This window comes from Salmo salar, chromosome ssa29 (assembly GCF_905237065.1).
Source record: "Salmo salar chromosome ssa29, Ssal_v3.1, whole genome shotgun sequence".
Lineage (NCBI taxonomy): Eukaryota > Metazoa > Chordata > Actinopteri > Salmoniformes > Salmonidae > Salmo > Salmo salar.
Window position 1 is genome coordinate 10,246,908 of NC_059470.1, and position 27,012 is coordinate 10,273,919.

Here is a 27,012-nt window from a genome sequence, read left to right on the forward strand (position 1 = left end):
CTGTTTAATCTGGTGGTAGATAGAAGGCTGCTCATCACCTCTCCTCATTCCTTCATCACCTTCCTCTACATCTGACAGAAAAAATAGCTTTCCTAGTACGGAGCCACAACAGTAATTAGAGGCGTAAAATCAGATATTCCTTCACTGTGAGGTGACCTTCAATTATTAAAGCTACTTCTGCATGCAGGTCTAAAGCTAGGTAAATCTGCCACCGTGTATCCAGGGCCCTGGTTAAAAGTAGGGCACTATATAGGGAATAGGGTGCCATTTGGGACACAACTTTTTCTCCTACCCTGTTTCAATGAGAGAGTCTGCTTCCTGATTTTGTATTGAACTACCATGGGATTCCCGTGGCCTTGAACTAGACAGTAGCCCTTTGCTGTACTAAAATGGTGAACACCTGTTCTTACATCAGAGAGCTACTTTGTCACATTACATAACCGGACAATGTTTGTAAGCAGAATGCGAATTATACCTTGACATTCGGGCGTCTTTGTTTTTTTCACGGGACTTCCTATGTGGGTACGCATACTTTATGGGCCTAATAGTAAAGACAAGTCATTTAATGGTAAAAATTGTAGTACCTTTTAATGTGGCATGAACACAACCCGTCATGATGTTTATCTGATTGTCAAACAAATCGCTTCAAGGAGGCTACCTTCTTGAAACTGCTTGTCTGAACCTTGATTCAGTGTCATTTTGATTATGCCTGCTCTGCTTGGTATAGTGGGCTATCAAAAAAGCTGAAAAAGAGATTGCACGTCATGCAAAATAACGTTATCAGGTATATGCTGAATGTCCCCCATAGGACCCACATAGGGGTACAGAAGTTCCGGGAGGTGGGCTTGTTGCCTTCGGAGTCCAGAGTGGACCAACTTAAACTTAATCATATGTTTGACATCTTAAATGATCGTGCCCCAGGTTACATGAAAAAAACGCATTGATACGGTCTATAACCAACACAGTCACAATAACAGAGCTAGTGTTATGTCTTGTAAAATCCCAAGAGTAAACAGTACTGCGAGGAGCACGTTTTTCCATACAGGCATTTGTCTATGGAATAGCCTTCCCTTGGAGATGGAGCAAATAAAAAGTAAAAAATAGCTTTAAAAAGCAGGCAAAGTTTTTCATTTGGACAAGGTTGTCTAAGTAAGGGAAACCACTCCACTGCCCCTTGTGCCCCCTACTGCTGGTCAGGTGTATTATTTGAAGGATCGGTATGATGTGCAATTAATAGATTGTTTTAATGTGAAATTAATATGGTTGATTTAAGGTTAGGGTGAAGTGCAGTGAATAGTGTCACTTTTTAGGATGTAAATGATGTAAATGAATATAAATGAATGTATTATGGTTTGTAATTTTGTCTTGTGTTATTGTTTTTAACCATCGAGGACCACTTTGGAAACAATCGTTTTAATAAATACTTGTGTGATATCCTCTGGGTCCACATTTGTTGTATATGTCTGTTGCCCAAAATCAATTCAATTCTATTCAATACCTGCACATGTTGGTCCACTCCAAAACAATTCCAGCATCCAAACAGTGCACTGTGCACCCACCATGAATGGAAAGAGTCTGTTACAAAACATCAAAAAGTACAATTACATTCGACGATTGCAATTAGGTCTACACTTTTGTAGCCTGAATTAATTGGTGTCTTGCTGTAAAAATGATATTGTTTTTGTAGAAAGAAAAGACAGGACCTAAAAGGGGACTGAAAAATGGGACTGTCCCGGGATGACAAGTGCAACCACATGGGATGATTTTTTTTTTTTACACAGATGTGGGGGAGTTAGTTTAATTTGGAATAAGCTTTTATTTTAATATTTACCACGGTAGCAGTACAAATGGCATTTTAAACAAATATGAGAATGGTTAAATTAGCATTATTTAGAGACCCCCTCCAAGTTAGATTGTTGTTGCATTTTGGGGGTCTCATCTCTCATTCAGGGGGGGTTGAGTCCTCTCTGGCCCCCTGTAATTTGCACTCTGTCCATAAGCTTTAAATACAGTGCATTCGGAAAGTCTTCAGACCCCTTGACTTTTTCCACATTTTGTTACAGCCTAATTCTAAAATGGATGAAATCAATCTAGCCTAATTCTAAAATGGATGAAATCAATCTACACACAATACCCCATAATGACAAAGCAAAAACAGGTTTTTAGAAACGTGTGCAGAAATGTGACATTTACATAAGTATTTAGACCCTTTACTCAGTACTTTGTTGAAGCACCTTACAGCGATTACAGCCTTGAGTCTTCTTGGGTATGACGCTACAAGCATGGCACACCTGTATTTGGGGAGATCTCCCATTCTTTTCTGCAGATCCTCTCAAGCTCTGTCAGGTTGGATTTTTATTTTTTATTTCACCTTTATTTAACCAGGTAGGCTAGTTGAGAACAAGTTCTCATTTGCAACTGCGACCTGGCCAAGATAAAGCATAGCAATTCGACACATACAACAACACAGTTACACATGGAATAAACAAAACATACAGTTAATAATACAGTAGAACAAAAGAAAACAAAAAGTCTATATACAGTGAGTGCAAATGAGGTAAGATAAGGGAGTTAAGGCAATAAATAGGCCATGGTGGCGAAGTAATTACAATATAGCAATTAAACATTGGAATGGTAAATGTGCAGAAGATGAATGTGCAAGTAGAGATACTGGGATGCAAAGGAGCAAGATAAATAAATAAATACAGTATGGGGATGAGGTACCGTAAATTACGGACTATAAGCCGCAACTTTTTTTTTTTAAAACACATTCTGTGACGTGCTCAGTTTTTTGGCGGCATGAAGCTTTCATTAGACCAATGAAATTGCCGAACGGGTTAAGGTCAAACAACTTTTTTGTTTACTGTTTAGATTAAATCGAGCGCTCTCAAACTTCCCATCATTCTGATTACGGTAGTCATTTTGTCACCCTCATCATGGAAAAGTCACGGAGAAATGCATATGATGCAGCTTTCAAGTTGAAGGCGATTGATTTGGCTGTTGGAAAAGGAAATAGAGCTGCTGCACGGGAGCTTGGTCTTAATGAGTCGATGATAAGACGTTGGAAACAGCAGCGTGAGGAATTGACAAAAAGACAACTAAAGCTTACTGCAAATGTTTTATTTTTTGTTACAAGCCGTGTTTCGTTAAAGCCTATTTATTTTTGTTACAAGCCGTGTTTCGTTAAAGCCTGTGTAAAGTTCATTGGTTTCAATGTACCGGTAGGCACCTGCGGCTTATAGACATGTGCGGCTTATTTATGTTCAAAATAATATATATTTTTTAAATTCAGTGGGTGCGGCTTATATTCAGGTGCGCTTAATAGTCCGGAAATTACGGTAGGTAGATAGATGGGCTGTTTACAGATGGGCTATGCGCAGGTGCAGTGATCCGTGAGCTGCTCTGACAGCTGGTGCTTAAAGCTAGTGAGGGAGATATGAGTCTCCAGCTTCAGAGATTTTTGCAGTTCGTTCCAGTCATTGGCAGCAGAGAACTGGAAGGAAAGACGACCAAAGGAGGAATTGGCTTTGGGGGTTTGGGGATGGGGAGCGTCGCTGCACAGCTATTTTCAGGTCTCTCCAGAGATGTTCGAACAGGTTTGTCCGGGCTCTGGCTGGGCCACTCAAGGACATTCAGAAACTTGTCCCAAAGCCACTCCCGCGTTGTATTGGCTGTGTGCTTAGGGTTGTTGTCCTGTTGGAAGGTAAACTTTTACGCCAGTCTGAGGTCCTGAGCGCTCTGGAGCAGGCTTTCATCAAGGATCCCTCTGTACTTTGCTCTGTTCATCTTTCTCTCGTTCCTGACTAGTCTACCAATCCCTGCCGCTGAAAAACATCCCAACAGCCTGATGCTGCCACCACCATGCTTCACCGAAGAGATGGTGCCAGGTTTCCTCCAGACGTGACACTTGGCATTCAGGGCAAAGCATTCAATCTTGGTTTCATCAGACCAGAGAATCTTGAGTCCTTTAGGTGCCTTTTGGCAAACTCCAAGTGGGCTGTCATGTGCCTTTTACTGAGGAGTGGCTTCCGTCTGGCCACTCTACCACAAAGGCCTGATTGGTGGACTGCTACAGAGATGGTTGTCCTTCTGGAAAATTCTTCCATCTCCACAGAGGATCTCTGGAGCACTCTGACCAAGGCCCTTCTCCCCCGATTGCTCAGTTTGTCTGGGCAGCCAGCTCTAGGAAGAGTCTTGGTGGTTCCAAACTTCTTCCATTTTAAGAATGATGGAGGCCACTGTGTTCTTGGGGACCTTCAATGCTGCAGACATTTTTTGGTACCATTCCCCAGATCTGTGCCTCGACACAATCCTGTCTCGGAGCTCTACGGACAATTCCTTCGACGTCATGGCTTGGTTTTTGCTCTGACATGCACTGTCAACTTTGGGACCTTACATAGACAGGTATGCGCCTTTCCAAATCATGTCCAATCAATTGAATTTATTGCAGGTGGACTCCAATGAAGTTGTAGAAACATCAGGATGCACCTGTGTTCAATTTTGAGACTCATAGCAAAGGGTCTGAAAACCCAAATAAATAAGGTATTTCTGTTTTTTATTTGTAATAAATTTGCTAGAATTTCTAGAAACCTGTTTTGCTTTGTCATTATGGGCTATTGTGTGTAGATTGATGAGGAAACTTGTTTTTATTCCATTTTAGAATAAGGCTGTAACGTAACAAAATGTGGGAAAAGTCAAGGGGTCTGAATACTTTCCGAAGGCACTGTAAATGTTACATAGATTTTGTATAATTTCAGCCAGTAGTTCTAAAAGTAACACAGAAATTTGTGAACTGCTACGTCACTTTAGGCGGTGCATGTGCCGGTGTGCATGTGTCGTGTGTGTGCCGTGCGTGTGGGCACCTCTTATGTTCTAACATGACATTCTCTGTTTGTTTGGACTCCTTCTGATAACTATGATATTTTGTTGCAAATAGGGTTTAGAAAAAATACTTTTAATCTGATCTGCTGCATGAACATGGAGTTAGGCCTGTAAAGCTTCAAAATATAATTTTAGAGTCAATGTTATGCGAGTCCGTATAAGTCTGTGTCAGAGTTGGTATTTGAGATCAAGGCTGGTCAACACTGCCCCTAGGGGCTTGGTGTAGCATAGCGATTTTTGCAGTCCCGTCTGTTTATGGGGAACATGCTGTGAATTCCAACGTCTATATATGTGTCCCTGGCAGCCTTTTCCCTACGTAGCACACTACTTTTGACCAGAGCCCTAATGGGCCCGGGTCAAACGTAATGCATTATTTAGGGAAAATGGTGTGATTAGGGACTCTGAGAATGGCACATTGCCTCATCTCCTACTGCCTTGCAGGACAACTACCTCTATCAGAGCTAGAGGAAGGCAACAGGTGGTAGGAAGGCCATATTGAGTGTACATCAGTGAAGCTCATTCAAAACTCCTTGTGATGATGATACATGGAAGGGCTAATGTAGGGAGCGTCTGTTATGACGTTCAAAAGACCCATCTCTCGGCTTCACGGTGTTGCCGTCGGTTACTGTGGATTGGCCATCTGCTACCTCAGCTATTTGAATGTGACGGTCAAAGCTTTGGAAAGTCAAATACGTTACAGTATAGTTCCCTCAATAAACCAAAATAATTTGTTAGTTACCTGGTCAAAAATTCCTATAGAGATTTAACGGAACTAAATTCTTTTGAATGAATACAGATTTCAAAATGCGTATTTTGAAAACAGAATAAATGCTTTGACAAGTTTGTATTGGTGTTTATTCTGTGAATGTTGATGATTACAGTACCAGTCAAAGGTTTGGACACACCTACTCGTTCAAGGGCTTTTCTTTATGTTTACTATTTTCTACATTGTAGAATATGAAATAACACATATGGAATCATGTAGTAACCAAAAAAGTGTTGAAAAAAATCAAAATATATTGTATATTTTAGATTCTTCAAAGTAGCCGCCCTTTGCCTTGATGACAGCTTTGCACACTCTTGGCATTCTCTCAACCAGCTTCATGAGGAATGCTTTTTCAGCAGTCTTGAAGGAGTTCCCACATATGCTGAGCACTTGTTGGCTGCTTTTCCTTCACTCTGCGGTCCAACTCACCCCAAACCATCTCAATTGGGTTGAGGTCGGGTGATTGTGAAGACCAGATCATCTGATGCAACACTCCATCACACTCCTTCTTGGTCAAATAGCCCTTACACAGCCTGGAGGTGTGTTGTGTCATTGTCCTGTTGAAAAACAAATGATAGTCCCACTAATCGCAAACCAGATGGGATGGCATATCGCTGCAGAATGCTGGGGTAGCCATGCTGGTTAAGCGTGCCTTGAATTCTAAATAAATCACAGACAGTGTCACCAGCAAAGCACGCCCACACCATCACACCTCCTCCTCCATGCTTCACGGTGGGGACCACACATGCGGAGATCACCTGTTCACCTACTCTGCGTCTCACAAAGACACAGCGGTTGGAACCAAAAATCTCAAATTTGGACTCATCAGACCAAAGGACAGATTTCCACCAGTCTAATGTTCATTGTTTGTGTTTCTTGGCCCAGGCAAGTCTCTTCTTCTTATTGGTGTCCTTGAATAGTGGTTTCTTTGCAGCAATTCAACCATGAAAGCCTGATTCACGCAGTCTCCTCTGAACAGTTGATGTTAAGATGTGTCTCATTCTGAGGCTGGTAACTCTAATGAATTTATCCCCTGCAGCAGCGGTAACTCTGGGTCTTCCTTTCCTGTGGTGGTCCTCATGAGAGCCAGTTTCATTATAGCGCTCTGTGGTTTTTGTGACTGCACTTGAAGAAGTTCTTAAAATGTTCCTGATTGACTGACCTTCATGTCTTAAAGTAATGATGAACTGTCATTTCTCTTTGCTTATTTGAGCTGTTCTTGCCATAATATGGACTTGGTTTTTTATCAAATAGGGCTATCTTCTGAATACCAACCCTACTTTGTCACAGCACAACTGATTGTCTCAAACGCATTAAGAAGGAAAGAAATTCCACAAATTAACTTGAACAAGGCACACCTGTTAATTTAAATGCATTCCAGGTGACATGAAGCTGGTTGAGAGAATGCCAAGAGTGTGCAAAGCTGTCATCAAGGCAAAGGGTGGCTACTTTGAAGAATCTAAAATATATTCGTTTAACACATTTTTGATTACTACCTGATTCCATGTGTAATCTTTTTGTTTTGATGTGTTCACTATTATTCTACAATGTAGTAAATAGTAAAAATAAAGAAAAACCCTTAAATGAGTAGGTGTTTCCAAACTTTTGACTGGTACTGTATATCTTGCCTGGCTACCTGTAATGTCTTTCCTGGCTACCACTCCGTGCTCCGGCAAAACAATACGCCATGCCCACAGACTTTAGTTTCTTCTCCACAATGAGTATGGGATCTGAGTACCTCCCCGACCCTTCACAACACATTTGGGGCTGTCTGATTGTTCCAGAAACCAATGGGTTGGGCCAGAGCCAGAACACATGTGGTCAAAGCGGCAGTTTGAAATTGTGTCATTGGCTTTGATACCCTGATTTGGTTAGAGACGATCCAATCGCTGATGACTTGGTTTTGTACCATGCCCCTTGTGCCCCTCATCACCACAAATGACTTCAATGATGTAGTGAACGACAGAGCAGCAGAAGAATTGTGTGAGCAGTGATGTAAAGTACTTAAGTAAAAATACTTTAAAGTACTACAGTACTTAAGTAGGTTTTTTTGTGGGGGGGGGGATGTGTGTATGTACATTGCTATCTATATTTAGCTTTTACTCCACTACATTCCTGAAGAAAATTATGTGCTTTTTACTCCATACATTTTCCCTGACACCCAAAAGTACTTGTTACATTTCAAATGCTTAGCAGGACAGGAAAATGGCCAATTCACACTCTTATCAAGAGAACATCCCTGGTCATCCCTACTACCTCTGATCTGGTGGACATCCCTACTGCCTCTGATCAGGTGGACTCACTAAACACAAATGCTTCGTTTGTAAAGTGTTGGAGTGTGCCCCTGGCAAGCCATAAAAACAATTAAAATAATCAGTCGTGCCTTCTGGTTTGCTTAATACAAGGAATGTGAAATTATTTATACTTTTACTTTTGATATTTAAATATATTTTAGTAATTACATTTACTTTTAATACTTAAGTATATTTAAATCCAAAGACTTTTAGACTTTTACTCAGGTAGAATTTTACTGGGTGACATTAAATTTACTTGAGTCATTTTTATTAAGGTATCTTTACTTTTACTCAAGTATGACAATTAGGTACTTTTTCCACCACTTAGTGTGAGTCGTCAGGCTACATTATACTGTGGCTTGCGAAAGTATTCACCCCCCTTGGCATTTTTCCTATGTTGTTGCCTTACAACCTGGAATTAAAATTGATTTTTGGGGGGTTTGTATCATTTGATTTACACAACATGCCTACCACTTTGAGGATGCAAAATATTTTTCATTGTGAAACAAGCAAGAAATAAGACAAAAAAAATAAAACTTGAGCGTGCATAACTTTTCCCAAAGTCAATACTTTGTAGAGCCACCTTTTGCCGCAATTACAGCTGCAAGTCTCTTGGGGTATGTCTCGATTAGCTTGGCACCTCTAGCCCTGGGATTTTTGCCCATTCTTCAAGGCATAACTGCTCCAGCTCCTTCAAGTTGGATGTGTTCCCACAGATTCTCAATTGGATTGAGGTCTGGACTTTGACTAGGCCATTCCAAGACATTTAAATGTTTCCCCATAAACCACTTGAGTGTTGCTTTAGCAGTATGCTTAGAATCATTGTCCTGCTGGAAGGTGAACCTCCGTGCCAGTCTCAAATCTCCGGAAGACTGAAACAGGTTTCCCTCAAGAATATCCCTGGTGCCATATTTTTTCAATTTTTTAATAATGGATTTAATGGGGCTACGTGGGATGTTCAAAGTTTCTGATGTTTTTTTATTACCCAACCCTGATCTGTACTTCTCCACAACTTTGTCCCTGACCTGTTTGGAGAGCTCCTTGGTCTTCATGGTGCCGCTTTCTTGGTGGTGGCTTTTGCTTAGTGGTGTTGCAGACTCTGGGGCCTTTCAGAACAGGTGTATAGGTGACAGATCATGTGACACAGGTGGACTTTATTTAACCAATTATGTGACTTCTGAAGGTAATTGGTTGCACCAGATCTTATTTAGGGGCTTCATAGCAAAAGGTATGCATACACCACATATGCATACACCACTTTTCTTAATTTTTTTTAAACAAGTTATTTATTTCATTTCACTTCACCAATTTGGACTATTTTGTGTATGTCCATTACATGAAATCCAAATAAAAATCAATTTAAATTACAGGTTGTAATGCAACAAAATAGGAAAAACGCCAAGGGAGATGAATACTTTTGCAAGGCACTGTATCTGATACCCAATACTGTAACTTCCTCATCTGATACAGTTGTAAAGCATGTCGGACACTAGGGGGCAGATTTGAGAATATACTATGTAGGATGGTAGATGGTATAGTCTGCTCGCAATGCAATAAGGGATAACATTTCAAATCCCATTTTTTAAAGAGCCATCTCAATTCACCTGTCACTGTCAACGGTGAAGTATAGCCTATATGCCATCTGCCAATATCACTGTACTTTAACGTAGGCCTACCTAGTTGTCAGAGTTTGGTTGTAACAAACGGTCGTGTAAGGCTACATAACTTTAGTGTCAAACTGCATTCAAAAAATCTTTTTTGTGGGGGGGGCACCGTGTGCTGATAGCGCGAGCCGGGACAGCTTCTTTCCCACTGCATGTCTGCGCAACGTTGGCACTGCTCACTACTGCGCGTCCCTCCTGAAATCGAATCATAGGCTACGCGAGGAAGAGAGAGTGCAAGCACCGCCACCAAATCAAAGAAGCTGTGGCAAGAGAAAGAGAGAGTGCAAGCACCGTCACCAAATCAAAGAAGCTGTGGGCTAGAGAGAGCGAAACGCCCTAAACCTGATGCCTTTCTCCTTCACTTCACCGTATTTCTGTAACTTGTTCGGTATGTGTGACCACTGGATACGCTTTTGTGAGTAATGTCTCTTCTTCTTCCTCTCTACCTATGAATGAGTTGTGTTTCTTCGTTCGTGTGATTGTGCCAGCCGGGAGGTGGCCTCGCGCCCATGCTAGTCTTTCTGCTTACTCATGCTTGATGAGAAGAGCATAAACAAAGGACTCGATTTATGATATGATATGACAAATCTCAGTTTTTGTATATCATGTGGACCTTTTACATAAACCAACATGAATAGAAAAAAAATATTAACGATAGGCTAATGTATAATAATTGTGTTTTTTCCAACTTGATTTAATATGACAATGGACTGTTTGTTATTATACCGTCATTGTCACAGTTATAGGTGTACTGTGTTGTAGGCTACAACAAATTCTTTGAAATAAAAAAATATATTTTGTAAGAGCATACAGTGATAAGCTTCCATGCTATTTCTCCTTGCCATTAGTGAGAGTGCAGTGCGATTCCGGTCAGCCCAGATATTTTGAACTGTTACCAGCTGCCAGTCTATTTTAGTGACTTTTTCTTTTAGTGACTTATCTTTAATGTGGGATAGCAGGTGCACAACACATGGTACAAGCCTGGAACCATTTCATACATTTTCCTTCCATTTTCCTACCAAATCATGTACATAGAGGTACACAGAAACAAGCCCTGTAATAGCATATGAACACATAGCCGATAGCAGGGGTATTCAACGCTTACCCTACCAGGTCCAGAGCCTACTGGGTGTCTGTTCTACCGGATAATTAATTGCACCCATGAGGTCCAGAGTTGAGTTTGAGGGGCCTATATGGCTTTGACATGTCTGGAAAGAGACATAGGCAGCAAGGGGAGGGGAATTTCTGGGGTTGTGAATACAAAGTAATAAGGCTTTATGGGAAACCAGGTCAGCCAGCCCTGCATCAGTTGCTGGTCGGAGCAAGGCAGGATGGGATAGGTGATAGGTCGAGGGTCCCAGCTGTGTGACAGACGAGTCGTCTGCACCCCACACCCGACAGCCCCTCCCCTGTCCCCTCCCTGGGCCCTCTGTGAATTAGTCATAGGCAAAACGGTTATGTCCCAAATGGCACTCTATTCACTATGTAGCTTTCTGGTCAAAAGTAGTGCACTATATACTTGTTGCATTCATAAAAAAAAAAATGGTCCTATCAACTTTACAAAGTGAGATCCTAAGTGAATATGTTATCATGAACAGTTAAAATCATGTTGTTCATGAAATTGGATGAAACCAGATGAAGGTATAATGACTAATATATGAAGTGACTGTTGCTTCTACACTGTTGATAAAGTTTGATCATAAAGTTAATGGTCCCTTCCCCCATGTCAAACACTTAGATTCAGGAGGTGGTATTATTAAAGGGATAGGGTGACATTTAATACACCAATAGTAATGTGATATTCTTTGACCTAATTTAAATAAGTACCTAGTAACCAACATCGGAGAAGGCGTGTTTGCAGAGGGGCGTGGTTTATATTACTAGATTGCTACTCTACTGGTGGCAAAATTTGACTGTAGGGTGTCAGCAAATGTAATTAAAACTTTACACTATTCATCTATGGCAAAGATACTTAGAGTATATGTTGCTCCTTCCATCTGTGTCTGGTGTTAGCTAGTTACTGGCTAGGTCTTCAGCCAGCATGAAACAAAAGGGGGGGAGGGTCGTTCAAAACTCTAACTCAGTTGTCATTTCAATACATCCATCAGTGCTGCTGTGAATTGCGTCACAAGAAACATGCCAAATGGTAGATGTATATATAGAAAATGTTGTTACTAGCTAGGTTTCCATCAAATTAGGGACAGAGTTTCATGCAAATATTCTATAATCCGCATAAAGAAAATATGTGCATTTTCCCACCAGTGATATGTTTCCACCAAACTGACTTGTTGCAGATACAAATCAGTGCACACAAAATTTACTTTTTTGCTTAAGTTTTCATGTACCGAATAAAAAGGATTTTCAACTCTAGCGATAGTTTGGTCACAAAAACTACTCTGGTCTTGGCACGTGCACTCTCGCCAACAGCTCGCAGATACAGTGCTGGTAGGCTGTGCAGGTAGGCTAGTCTACATGATAAGATTATTATGTATAAGAGCGAGAATATTTGTATTTGTCAAACAGCAGTCAAGCGTCAATCATCATGTCACCAGAATAAGACCGTCAATATTTATTGGAAAGGAGCATCAATATCACTGTGCACTTTCACAACCCTGTGCAGTTCATCATAATGTATTTAATCTGTAGCATAATAAACTGCATGGTTTTCCGAGTCGTAGTGGGAGGACCACAAATCAAATCAAAGTTTATTTGTCACGTGTGCCGAATACAACAGGTGTAGACCTTACAGTGAAATGCTTACTTACAGGCTCTAACCAATAGTGCAAAAAAGGTGTTAGGTGAACAATAGGTAAGTAAAGAAATAAAACAACAGTAAAAAGTCAGGCTATATACCGTAGTGAGGCTATAAAAGTAGCGAGGCTACATACAGACACCGGTTAGTCAGGCTGATTGAGGTAGTATGTACATGTAGATATGGTTAAAGTGACTATGCATATATGATGAACAGAGAGTAGCAGTAGCGTAAAAAGAGGGGTTGGTGGGTGGCAGGACACAACGCAGATAGCCCGGTTAGCCAATGTGCGGGAGCACTGGTTGGTCGGCCCAAATGAGGTAGTATGTACATGAATGTATAGTTAAAGTGACTATGCATATATGATAAACAGAGAGTAGCAGCAGCATAAAAAGAGGGGTTTGGGGGGGGGAGTCACACAATGCAAATAGTCCGGGTAGCCATTTGATTACCTGTTCAGGAGTCATATGGCTAGGGGGTAAAAACTGTTGTTTTGTCCTAGACTTGGCACTCCGGTACCGCTTGCCATGCGGTAGTAGAGGGAACAGTCTATGACTGGGGTGGATGACTCCAAGTATAAAAACTGTGGATGGGAACGTGGGTTACTGATACAAGTTCAATGTTTGAGTTTTGTGTATCACCAAATTTGCTTAAGATGATTTTACTGCGACACTGCTCACTGCATCCAAATGGCTTGACATAGACGTTTCAAAGAGTTGTCAACCAAGGCGAGCTTATGAAGATAGGATCCATGCCCACTTAGCCTGTCTTTTCAAACTTCCTGGTAGTTAGTGATGAGAGAGAAATCACTTTTCAGAATAACTTTAAGGTTGAGCACTGAAACTTTTGTAGCTTGAATAACAAGTACAAGCCACCTAAGTGCCTAAGCATGTCTTAATGTTGGGGTAGTTAACACTTTGATTTAACATTTTAATGATAATGTTATACATTTTATATTAAAATACATAACATGCAAAAATATTGAAGGAAAATTATAAGTGTCAGTGTACAAACTTAACATGAATTGCATTTACACGCATGGGTGGTCAAAAAAATAAAATTATATATATATATATATATATATATATATATATATATAAAAATCTAGCCCCCATTAGGCCATGCCTTTGAATTACCCAAACATTAATTTAACCATCAGTTGGAGTTTTATTAACTTTCATGCTGAGTATTTCTTAACGTAATCCATAGGTTATTTTCAGGAGGCATGGCCTATTAGGTGCATGGCTTTCAGATAGGGCTTTTTGTCCACCCTTGAGAGTAAATGTCATTACTGTTCATCGTGTTATGTTTGTACATTGCAAATGTACATTATCCCTCAATGTTTTTGCCCATTGCATATTTTTAGCAACAAGTTCTCATGACAGAATTAGATGTTCATCCATGATTCTCAAATTTCAAGGTGTTTAAGGTTAAGTTTAAGCATGAACTCAGAACATTTTAAGGTTAGGGTTAATGCATTAACTCCAAATTCTTAAGGTTATGCATTAACTCTGAATGGTTAAGGTTTGGGATAGGTTTCAAACTAAAATATCAAAAACAACTTTATGTCACTGGATTTGAACATGCAACCTTTCTAACCAGAGGCCGATGCTTATGCCCATCCATCATCCCCTTCCACAAAGCCCCAGCAAAACCAAAACCAAAACCTACTTGAAGGTTACAGCGCTCACTGTTGCCCCTAGTGGCTGGTTTCCATGTTATCTCCCAACGTCCTCAGACATGGATGAATGTTGAATACTGACTTGTATCATGGGTGACCTGCCTGCTTTTAAGATCCACTTAATAACATTATTATTTCAAGATCATAACAAAGTGGTAACTATCCCGACATTCCCAACAACGGTTCTGACTTAGAATATGTGGACATCTACAAATACCTAGGTGTCTGGTTAGACTGTAAACTCTCCTTCCAGACTCACATTAAGCATCTCCAATCCAAAATTACATCAAGAATTGGCTTCCTATTTTGAAACAAAGCATCCTTCACTCATGCTGCCAAACATACCCTCGTAAAACTGACTATCCTACCGATCCATGACTTCGGCGATGTCATTTACAAAATATCCTCCAATACTCTACTCAGCAAATTGGATGCAGTCTATCACAGTGCCATCCGTTTTGTCACCAAAGCCCCATATACTACCCAACACTGCGACCTGTATGCTCTCGTTGGCTGGCCCTCGCTTCATATTCATCGCCAAACCCACTGGGCTCTAGGTCATCTGTAAGTCTTTGCTAGGTAAAGGCCCGCCTTATCTCAGCTCACTGGTCACCATAGCAGCACCCACCCGTAGCACTCACTCCAGCAGCACTGGTCACCCCCAAAGCCAATTCCTAATTTGGCCACCTTTCCTTCCAGTTCTCTGCTGCCAATGACTGGAACGAATTGCAAAAATCACTGAAGCTGGAGACTCATATCTCCCTCACTTACTTTAAGCACCAGCTGTCAGAGCAGCTCACAGATCACTGCACCTGTGCATAGCCCATCTGTAAATAGCCCATTCAACTACCTCATCCCCATACTGTTATTTAAAATAAAATAAAAAGTATTATTATTTTGCTTCTTTGCACCCTAGTATCTCTACTTGCACATCTATCACTCTAGTATCTATCACTCCAGTGTTTAATTGCTCAATTGTAATTATTTCACCACTATGGACTATTTATTGCCCTACCTCCCTTATCTTACCTCATTTGCACATACTGTACATATACTTTTTTTTCTAGTGTGTTATTGACTGTATGTTTTGTTTATTCCATGTGTAACTCTGTGTTGTTGTTTTTGTCGCACTGCTTTGCTTTATCTTGGCCAGGTCGCAGTTGTAAATGAGAACTTGTTCTCAACTAGCCTACCTGGTTAAATAAAGGTGAAATAAAATAAATAAACATTTGGCACTTGAGGAACTCAACATATGTAAGCCTCATTAAGCTACAAAAGCCTCAGTGCTCAACTGTAACAGAACAGGTGTAACAGAATGACATTTATTCTCACAGGTGGCCAAAAATAACTACCTGAAAGCCTCGCCCCACTAAGCCACACCTCCAGTCTTTGCTCTGAGCCTGTGGGTCATAGCTCAATAACCAAACTAAAGCCTTGTTGACACTGCAGGCCTTAAATAGGTTTTGTTTTTCAAATCTGTTTAGGAATACTGACTGTCCAAACAGCAAGTTAGAAGTGGCCAAATCAGATTTGTGTGTTTAGATAACAGTAATTTGCTGACATGGCTACGCTAGATGTCATAGTAACGACGAGTGTGTGCGCAGTGGTGTAGGCTGATGTGTGGTGGTGCTCGTGTTTCCTCTCACTCAGAAGTTGTTGTGTAGCAAGCTACGGTGACAACAATTCTATGGTTGTTCAAAATCCTAGTGTAAGAACACTTTTAAAGCCTCAAAGGTTTAAGATGATCCAAGTCATTTTTGGCAAGACACAGCAATTAACTAGTTTGCTAGGTAGCTGTTTAGTTGTCTAGCACATTCACTAATTTTCACTAATTAACAAGCCCGTTAGCTACCACATGTTTTTGTCAAACTGTCAGCATTGTAGCTAGCAAGACACAATATATTCCAAATAACAGTCTAAAAAACACTTGCAGGCAAATACATCAGATTTGACCATTCAGAAACAAGTTGTATGGCCAGGAATCAGGTATGTATCTGACTTCAAACCACCTACAGTGGAAAGAAATGTGTCTTAAAATATCTGATTCCATGTGCATTTTGGCTGTTCAGACCGCAAGTAAAAGAGCAGATTCAAATCAGATATGCCCCCCAAAAAAATTGATTTGAGTCACTTCAAACTGCCGATGTGAACAAGGCTCAAGTGGCTTGGTAAAAAATAACCAAACTGTGTTCTGTCCACTATTTACCCAGGGCTGGGTTATTTTTAACTCAGCATTTTTTACAGTATGAGGTCATGGTGTATATACAGTACCAGTCAAAAGTGTGGACACACCTACTCATTCAAGCGTTTTTCTTTATTTTTTTACTATTTTCTACATTGTAGAATAATAGTGAAGACATCAAAACTATGAAATAACACATCATGTAGTAATCAAAAAGTTTTAAACAAATCAAAATATATTTTAGATTCTTCAAAGTAGCCACCCTTTGCCTTCATTACAGCTTTGCACACTCTTGGCATTCTCTCAACCAGCTTCACCTGGAATACTTTTCCAACAGTCTTGAAGGATTTCCCACATATGCTGAGCACTTGTTGACTGCTTTTCCTTCACTCTGCGGTTCAACTCATCCCAAACCATCTCAATTGGGTTGAGGTCGGGTGATTGTGGAGGCCAGGTCATCCGATGCAGCACTCCATCACTCTCCTTCTTGGTCAAATAGCCCTTACACAGCCTGGAGGTGTGTTGGGTAGAGGGCGACAGATTAATCGGCATGGGCAATTAATTAGGACCGATTTTCAAGTTTTCATAACAATCAGTAATCGCCATTTTTTGGGACGCCGATTATGGCTGATTACATTGCATTCCACGAGGAAACTGCGTGGCAGGCTGACCACCTGTTACGCGAGTGCAGCAAGGAGCCAAGGTAAGTTGCTAGCTAGCATTAAATGTATCTCATAAAAAACAATCAATCTTCACATAATCACTAGTTAACTACACATGGTTGATGATATTACTAGGTTAACTAGCTTGTCCTGCGTTACATATAATCAATGCGTGTTAATTTATCATCGAATCACAGCCTACTTTGCCAAACGGGTCGTTGCACGAATGGACCTAACCATAAACATCAATGCCTTTCTTAAAATCAATACACAGAAGTATACTTTTTTAAACCTGCATATTTAGTTAAAAGAAATTCATGTTAACAGGCAATATTAACTAGGGATTGTGTCACTTCTCTTGCGTTCATTGCAGAGTCAGGGTATATGCAACAGTTTGTGCAGCCTGGCTCGTTGCAAACTAATTTGCCAGAATTTTACATATTTATGACATTGAAGGTTGTGCAATGTAACAGCAATATTTAGATAAGATATTGAACGGTTCCGTATTTCACTGAAAGAATAAACGTTTTGATTTCGAAATGATAGTTTCTGGATTTGACCATATTAATGACCTAAGGCTCATATTTCTGTGTGTTTATTATAATTACATCTATGATTTGATATATAAGAACATCCAATAGTCAAAGGTATATGAAATACAAATGGTATAAAGAGAAATAGTCGACGCATCATAATTCCTATAATAACTTGCGTCTGAACTTGAAAGGGGTTCCTTCGTTATTTTACCGTTCATGTCTTCCAAAGAGAATGTCTTGATCTACTTCAAATAAGGTCTGTGTTTCGTGCAGGCGTAAACCGCCTGTGTTTTGATACTTTTGTAAATCTCACTAGGATAAGGTAACGTTTGTCAACATATTTTTCATAAATTCACTCTACAATTTTTTTTGCCTTCGCTTATATTTAGCCAATATTGATCAGAGTTACCTTGTCCTATGGATATCTACATAGTTATCAAATTGGCAAGGTGGTGTAAGCCTAGATGAAACACAGACCTTATTTGAAGTCAATCGAAAAATATCCTATGGAATAAATGAATGAAGGAACCGCTTTTCAGATTTTGCTGGAAGCTTTCATGGGGAATATGACTCACACTTTGGTAGTCAATTCGTACCATGCCCATTATTAAAATAGGATTCCTGTATAGAGAAATTAGTTTTTGTTTTCAACATTCATCACAGGTAACTTAAACTCTATTTTTATTATTCAAACAGTTGAGAGTATTTGTGTCTCCTAAGTAGACTTTTCAGTATCCTTGTCACTTCAGAGGTGTGTGTGTGTGTGTGTGTGTGTGTGTGTGTGTGTGTGTGTTACATTGAATTGGCACCAAGGAAAGCACCCATCCAAAAGCCCATAAGGAAGCAATGATGAAAAAGTGATACAGACAGTTCAGACATCGCAGGCTACAATATTACAACTTTTTAATAAACAAGCAAAATGGCAGGACAAAGACCCAAGGGCCAAGAAGATGGATGAAGCAATTTTTTAGATGATTACCACTGACAACCAGCCATTCACAGTGGTGTCTGACGTTGGTTTTCAGCGGCTGATTACTCTGGCTGAACCCCGGTACAGGATCAAAGATGAAAAATTATTTCGCAAAGAAATGCTAGATTAAACACATGAAAGAGTTGTGAAGAATCTGGTGGCACCAGTGAACGCTCCACACATGGCATTCACAACTGCCTGCTGGTCAGGCACTACAGAGTCCCTGATGAGCCTTACTGGACATTTCATTGACAATGTCTGGACAAGAAAGCAGGTTGTGCTGAATGTCAAGATTATGACTGGATCACACACAGGAAACTACATCAGAGAGATGTTTTTGACCATATTGGAATACTGGGAAATCCACACAGAACGTGTGGTGCTGGTCCTCAGGGACAGTGGAGCAAACATGGTGAAAGGTATCAGCTGCGGTGCACACACCCTACAGCTTGTAATCAATGATGGCCTATCCAGCCAGAGGGCTGTGCTAGACATTATTGCCATGTTGAAGAGCTGTGCAACTCACTTTGACAACTCTGTACTGGCCAAACAGAGGCTGAGGGCCATTCAGGAAGAGCTTGGCCTTCCCAAACACATCATCATGCAAGCAGTTCAAACTCGCTGGAACTCAACACTACACATGTTGCAGAGGATGTTTGAACACAGGCGTGCACTGAATGTGTATGCAGGTGAATACGGACACATCAGCAGTTTGTCTACTGCACAGTGGGACAATGTCTCTAACCTAATTGAAACTCTGGCAGCTATGGAGGAGGTGACACTGGAGATGAGCCATTCCAACTCTGCAGCCGCATGCATCATCCACAATGTGTCGGTGCTGAAGCTGATGCTGCAGCAGGAGGGTTCTTCTACTCAAGGCATCAACTTTACGGAAGACCATGTTGGACAGTCTGACAAGGAGGTTCTCCAAGGCCGAGGAGACAAAGTGCCTGGTGCTGGCAACTGTTCTGGATCCACATTACAAGAGCTATGCCTTCACCTCAGGGACAGCACTAGAAAAAGCAAAAGTGGCTGAAGGAGGAGTCTGACCTACTAAGGAAACTAAATCCCAGAGCCACAGCAGATGGGACGAGTGAAGAGGAGGACCCAGATCCAGGAGCAAAAAGGCAAAGAGTCCGGGTAGATCACCCACCCAGTCTGGTGGACAGCCTCTACGCGAGACTCCTTGGAAGCCAAGAGGGCAGGGCTGAAGTCTAGTGCCGTTTTGAAATTGAGTTGGAGCGTTACCTCACAGAGCCTGTCATTGACAGAAAGAGCGACTTGCCTTTGGAGTGGTGGAAGCAGAATGAGGATAGACTTCAATCACTCGCTCCACTGGCAAAGAAGTTTCTCTGTCCCCCATCTGCTTCAGTCCCAAGAGAGAGAGTGTTCAGTGAGGTGGTGATCATTATGATAAGCGGAGGAGCAGACTGACAGGGGACCATGCAGACAAGCTCTGCTTTCTGCACTACAACCTAAAACATGTTAACTGGAAATATTGACAACCCATGAAAGCTGGTGGTTCCTTTTAACATATGTTCTCATGTTCTGAGCAAGAAACTTAAATGTTAGTTTTTTTTACATGGCACATATTGCAATTTTACTTTCTTGTCCAGCACTGTTTTTTTATTATTTAAACCAAATTGAACATGTTTCATAGTTTATTTGTGACTAAATAGATTTTATGTATTATATTAAGTTAAAATGAAAAAAAATTATCATTAAAACTCGATTTTTCACCCACTCCACAAATTTCTTGTTATCATACTATAGTTTTGGCAAGTCGGTTAAGACATCTACTTTGTGCATGACACAAGCAATTTTTCCAACAATTGTTTACAGACAGATTATTTCACTGTATCACAATTCCAGTGGGTCAGAAGTTTACATCCACTAAGTCGATTGCCTTTAAACAGTTTGAAAAATTCCAGAAAATTATGTCATGGCTTTAGAAGCTTCTGATAGGCTAATTGACTTCATTTGAGTCAATTGGAGGTGTACCTGTGGATGTATTTCAAGGCCTACCTTCAGCAATTTCCAAACGCCTGAAGGTACCACGTTCAGCTGTACAAACAATAGTACGTAAGTATAAACACCATGGGACCACGCAGCCGCCATACCACTCAGGAAGGAGACGCGTTCTGTCTCCTCGAGATGAACGTACTTTGGTGCCAAAAGTGCAAATCAATCGCAGAACAACAGCAAAGGACCTTGTGAAGATGCTGGAGGAAACAGGTACAAAAGTATCTATATCCACAGTAAAACAAGTCCTATATTGACATAACCTGAAAGGCCTCTCAGCAAGGAAGAAGCTACTCTTCCAAAACCGTCATAAAAAAGCCAGACTATGGTTTGCAACTGCACATGGGGACAAAGATCGTACATTTTGGAGAAATGTTCTCTGGTCTGATGAAACAAAAATAGAACTGTTTGGCCATAATGACCATCGTTATGTTTGAAGGAAAAAGGGGGAGGCTTAAAAGCCAAAGAACACCATCCCAACTGTGAAGCATGGGGGTGGCAGCATCATGTTGTGGGGGTGCTTTGATGCAAGAGGGACTGGTGCACTTCACAAAATGGATGGCATCATGAGGCAGGAAAATTATGTGGATATATTGAGCAACATCTCAAGACATCAGTCAGGAAGTTAAAGCTTGGTCACAAATGGGTCTTCCAAATGGACAATGACCTCAAGCATACTTCCAAAGTTGTAACAAAATGGCGTAAGGATAACAAAGTCAAGGTATTGGAGTGGCCATCATAAAGCCCTGACCTCAATCCTTTAGAAAATGTGTGGGCAGAACTGAAAAGGCATGTGTTTGGAGGCTTACAAACCTGACTCAGTTACACCAGCTCTGTCAGGAGGAATGGGCCAAAATTCACCCAACTTATTGTGGGAAGCTTGTCGAAGGCTACCAGAAACGTTTGACCCAAAAGTTCAACAATTTAAAGGCAATGCTACCAAATACTAATTGAGTGTATGTAAACGTCTGACCCACTGGGAATGTGATGAAAAAATAAAAGATGAAATAAATCGTTCTCTCTACTATTATTCTGACATTTCACATTCTTAAAATAAAGTGGTGATCCTAACTGACGTAAGACAGGGAATTTTTACTTGGATTAAATGTCAGGAATTGTGAAAAACTGAGTTTAAATGTATTTGGCTAAGGTGTATGTAAACTTCCGACTTCAACTGTATAAATCGGCCGATTAATCGGTATCGGCTTTTTTTGGTCTTCCAATAATTGGTATCGGTGTTGAAAAATCGTAATCGGTCGACCTCTAGTGTTGGGTCATTGTCCTTCATGGTCGATTTGCTGCAAAGAAACCACTACTAAAGGACACCAATAATAAGAAGAGACTTTCTTGTGCCAAGAAATATGAGCAATGGACATTAAACCAGTGGAAATCTGTCCTTTGGTCTGATGAGTCCAAGTTTGAGATTTTTGGTTCCAACCACCGTGTCTTTGTGAGATGCAGAGTAGGTGAACGGATGATCTCCGCATGTATGGTTCCCACCGTGAAGCATGGAGGAGGAGGTGTGATGATGTGGGGGTGCTTTTGCTGGTGACACTGTCTATGATTTATTTAGAATTCAAGGCACACAACCTACATGGCTACCACAGCATTCGGCAGCGGTATGCCATCCCATCTGGTTTGCACTTAGTGGGACTATCATTTGTTTTTCAACAGGACAATGACCCAACACACCTCCAGGCTGTGTAAGGGCTATTTTACCAAGAAGAAGAGTGTTGGAGTGCTGCATCAGATGATCTGACCTCCACAATCACCCGACCTCAACCCAATTGAGATGGTTTGGGATGAGTTGGACCGCAGAGTGAAGGAAAAGCAGCCAACAAGTGCTCAGCATATGTGGGAACTCCTTCAATACTGTTGGAAAAGCATTCCAAGTGAAGCTGGTTGAGAGAATGCCAAGAGTGTGCAAAGCTGTCATCAAGGCAAAGGGTGGCTACTTTGATTTATTTAACACTTTTGTGTTACTGCATGATTACATATGTGTTCTCTCATAGTTTTTTTGTCTTCACTATTATTCTGCAATGTAGAAAATACAAAAAATAAATAAGAATCCCTAAAATGAGTAGGTGTGTCCAAACTCTTGACTGGTACTGTATGTGATAGCAACTCTGCACTGTAGCTTTGACCCTGCTTACCAACATCAACATTTACTTCTGTCATATACACTGAACAAAAATGTGAACACAACATGTAAAGTGTTGGTCTGATGTTTCAGTAGCTGAAATAATAGATCCCAGATATGTTCCATACGCACCAAATGCTTATTTCTATCAGATTTTGTGCACAAATTTGTTTACATCCCTGTTAGTGAGCATTTTTCCTTGACAAGATAATCCATCCACCTGACAGGTGTGGTATATCAAGAAGCTGATTAAACAGCATGATCATTTCAAAGGTGCACCTTGTGCAGAGGACAATAAAAGGCCACTCGAAAATGTGCACTTTTGTCACACAACACAATCCCACAGATGTCTCAAGTTTTGAGGGAATGTCCAGTTGGCATGCTGACTGCAGGAATGTCCACCAGAGTTGTTGCCACATAATTGAATGTTCATTTCTCTACCATAAGCCACCTTCAAGGTAATTTTTAGAGAATTTGGCAGTACATCCAACCGGCCTCAACTGCAGATCATGTGTACCCACGCCAGCCCAGGACCTCCACATCCGGCTTCTTCAACTGCGGGATCATCTGAGACCAGCCACCCGGACAGCTGATGAAACTGTGGGTTTGCACTACTAAAGAATTTCTGAACAAACTGTCAGAAACCATCTCAGGGAAGCTCATCTGCGTGCTCGTCGTCCTCTCCAGGGTCTTGACCTGACTGCAGTTCGGTGTCGTAACCGACTTCAATGGGCAAATGTTCACCTTCGATGGCCACTGGCACGCTGGAGAAGTATGCACTTTATGGATGAATCCCGGTTTCAACTCTACCGGGCAGATGGCAGATAGTGTGTAAGGTGTCGTGTGGGCGAGTGGTTTGCTGATGTCAATGTTGTGAACAGAGTTACCCATGGTGGCGGTGGCGTTATGGGATGGGCTGGCATTAGCTACGGACAACAAACACATTAGCATTTTATCTATGGCAATTTGAATGCACAGAGATACCATGATGAGATCCTGAGGCCCATTGTTATGCCATTCATCCACTGCCAACACCTCATGTTTTTGCATGATAATGCATGGCCCCATGTCACAAGGATCTGTACACAATTCCTGGAAGCTGAAAATGTCCCAGTTCGTCCATGGCATGCATACTCACCAGACATGTCACCCATTGAGCATGTTTGGGATGTTCTGGATCTACGTGTATGACAGCGTGTTCCAGTTCTCGCCAATATCCAGGAACTTCACAAAGCCATTGAAGAGGAGTGGGACTACATTCCACAATCAAAAGCCTGATCAACTCTATGCGAAGGTGTCATATTTGTTGCCGTGTTGAATAGACCAAATCGCAGCCGGGATATGAATGCTCATCTTTTAATTACTTTAGAATAAAGCATACACGGAAAACAATAACCACAAACGACTCCAGACATGCTAACAGGCTACTTACAAAATCATAGCAGTGTTAACACAACCACCCACAAACCCAAGTGACAAACATACTCCTAAATATATGACTCCCAATCAGGAACAACGATAACCAGCTGTCCCTGATCGGGAGCCACACAGACCAACATAGAAACACAACACCCAGAACAAACATACACAGACATCTTCTGCCACGTCCTGACCAAAATACTACACAACTACACCCTCTGCTGGTCAGGACGTGACAGAAGGAGATGTGTCACGCTGCATGAGGCAAATGGTGCTCACACCAGATACTGACTGGTTTTCTGATCCACACCCATAACGTTTTTTTAAAGGTATCTGTGACAAACAGATGCATATCTGTATTCCCAGTCATGTGAAATCCATAGATTAAGACCTAATGAATTAATTTCAATTTACTGATTTCCTTATATGAACTAACTCTGTAAAATCTTTGAAATTGTTGCATTTCATATTTTTGTTCAGTGTATTATTATTATTAGCCTAGTCTACATGTTACATGCTGACCAAACTGCATGAGCATGTGCGTCCGCCATTGCGCGCAAGTTGATTTTGTTCACCCACACCAGACGCAATGATGACACACAGGTTGAAATATCAAAACACAACTCTGAACCAAATACATTAATTTGGGGACAGGTCAAAAAGCATTAAACATTTATGGCAATTTAGCTAGCTAGCTTGCTGTTGCTAGCTAATTTGTCCTGGGATATAAACATTGGGTTGATATTTTACCTGAAATGCCCAAGGTCCGCTACTCTGACAATTAATCCACAGATGAAACAGTAAACCAAATTCGTTTCTCGCCATCTCTCCTCCTTCCTTCAGGCTTCTTTTTTCTTTTTGGACCTCAGTTCATCTTTCAATCACCCATGTGGGTATATGCTCCTAAAAACCAATGAGGAGATGGGAGAGGCAAGACTTGCAGCGCGTTGACCATCACAAATAGAACCAAGTTCTATTTTAGCGCCTGACCATGCAGATGCTCACTGAGGCGCGCGAGCAGTGTGGGTGCAATGATTGAATAACATGTATGTGTACATTTATTTTACAACGCTCGCACACGCGACACGAGCGTTTGGGTCAGCATGTTATACATTCTCATAATTAGGTGTGCTTGCTGAAGGCAAAGCACAACGTTAGATTTCTTGCATACTCATATTATTATTTGATTTCTTTACCCCGCTCTAGAGCTTAAACAATTTAAGCAATTAACACGAAACCAACTTCCAAATGTCCAGACTGCCCCAACTCGGGTCGCTTGAAAAAATATTTTAAGCGATCCACTCCAAATCAACGTTGAGATGTTCAGACTGGCCCAACTTACATGGCTTGTCAATAGATTTTGTTGTACTATATACACTTTTTTAATTATTAAGATTTTAAATTAACATGGGTTTAAATGAGAACCATAGGAATACAGGGATAGCTTTTCAAAATGGACCTGTTCCTTAGCCAATTAAGTTACAAGACCAACTTTAAAACATTCAGGCCAATCCAACCTCGTATTCTGTAAAATCTTTATTAACAAAATCTAAATCTGCAGGAATTAGCATACATTAAGGCTCCAACAGTAACTCTTGAACTGCACAAGCTAGAGACACCAAACCAACTTTCACATGTTCAGGCTATCCTACCAATCGATCCTTCACAAGCTAGCAAGCACACCACATTTTCTTCAGGAAATGTACTTTTCTAGTTAATGATAATGATCATCTGTGTTTGCTTTAGTGTTATTAGGTGCATCAATCAGCTATGTCTTATTGATTTCCTCTCCTGTGTTTCCTTGTCTCCAGAGCTTATCTCTGTATACACTGTTCCAGTGAACCCTGAGATCTAATGGACTAGAGACTCTGTGTGTCTACTGAGCTCTGCCTGTCTAGGCACCACGATAACGCTGCAAGGTTGAGAGAGTGGCGGCACTTAGCAGGGTTGGCTTCAATTTCTTTTCAATACATTAAGTAAACTGACAATTCAATTCCAATTATCTAAATACTTAACCTTTTACTAGTTTAATACACATATAAGTGAACTTGTCCCAATACTTGTGTTCCCTTAAAATGGGGGGACTATGTACAAAAAAGGGCTTTTAGGGGACCAAAAGTATTGGGACAAATTCACTTATGTGTATTACAGTAGTAAAAAGTTAAGTATTTGGTTCCATATTCGTAGTACGCAATGATTACATCAAGCTTGTGCATTTGCTGTATGTTTTGGTTGTGTTTCAGATTATTTTGTGCCCAATAGAAATTCATTGTAAATAATGTATTGAATATGTTTCTATACACTTCTAAATTAATGTGGATGCTACCATGATAAGGATAATCTTGAATGAATCGTGAATAAGGAAGTTAGACGCACAAATATCATACCCACAAAATGCTAACATCAGTCAATCAAATGTATTTATAAAGCCCTTTTTACATCAGCCAATGTCACAAAGTGCTATACAGAAACCCAGCCTAAAACCCCAAACAGCAAGAAATGCAGATGTAGAAGCACAGTGGCTAGGATAAACTCCCTAGAAAGGCAGGAACCTAGGAAGAAACCTAGAGAGGAACCAGGCTCAGAGGGATGGCAAGTCCTCTTCTGGCTGTGCTTGGTTGAGATTATAACAGTACATGGCCAAGATGTTCAAACGTTCATAGATGACCAGCAGGGTAAAATAATAATAATAATCACAGTGGTTGTAGAGGGTGCAACAGGTCAGCATCTCATGAGTAAATGTCAGTTGGCTTTTCATAGCCGAGCATTCAGAGTCAGAGACAGCATGTGCGGTAGAGAGAGAGAGTCGAAAACAGCAGGTCCGGGACAAGGTAGCACGTCCGGTGAACAGGTCAGGGTTCCATAGCCGCAGGCAGAACAGTTGAAACTGGAGCAGCAGCACGACCAGGTGGACTGGGGACCGCAAGGAGTCATCAAGCCAGGTAATCCTGAGGCATGGTCCCAGGGCTCAGGTCCTCCGGAAGGAGGTCCTCTGGAAGGAGGGCCTACCAGGCAGGATATAACCCCACCCACTTTACCAAAG

The 27,012-nt window shown here is 41.0% G+C and overlaps 1 protein-coding gene across 3 annotated transcripts in view; it reads left to right on the forward strand.

Annotated features, from left to right (window-relative positions):
- Positions 1–9,720: 9,720 nt before the first annotated feature.
- Positions 9,721–27,012, forward strand: part of LOC106590111 (disks large-associated protein 1) — an 86,226-nt gene continuing 68,934 nt past the window's right edge. The window contains exon 1 of one of the 3 annotated variants that reach the window (XM_045710510.1): positions 9,721–9,993. In XM_045710510.1, the coding sequence (XP_045566466.1) occupies positions 9,951–9,993 (43 nt within the window). In that variant the 5' untranslated portion in view covers positions 9,721–9,950. Of the gene's footprint in view, positions 10,021–27,012 lie in introns of all 3 variants that reach the window. The other 2 variants (XM_045710509.1, XM_045710511.1) reach the window with 2 other exon arrangements.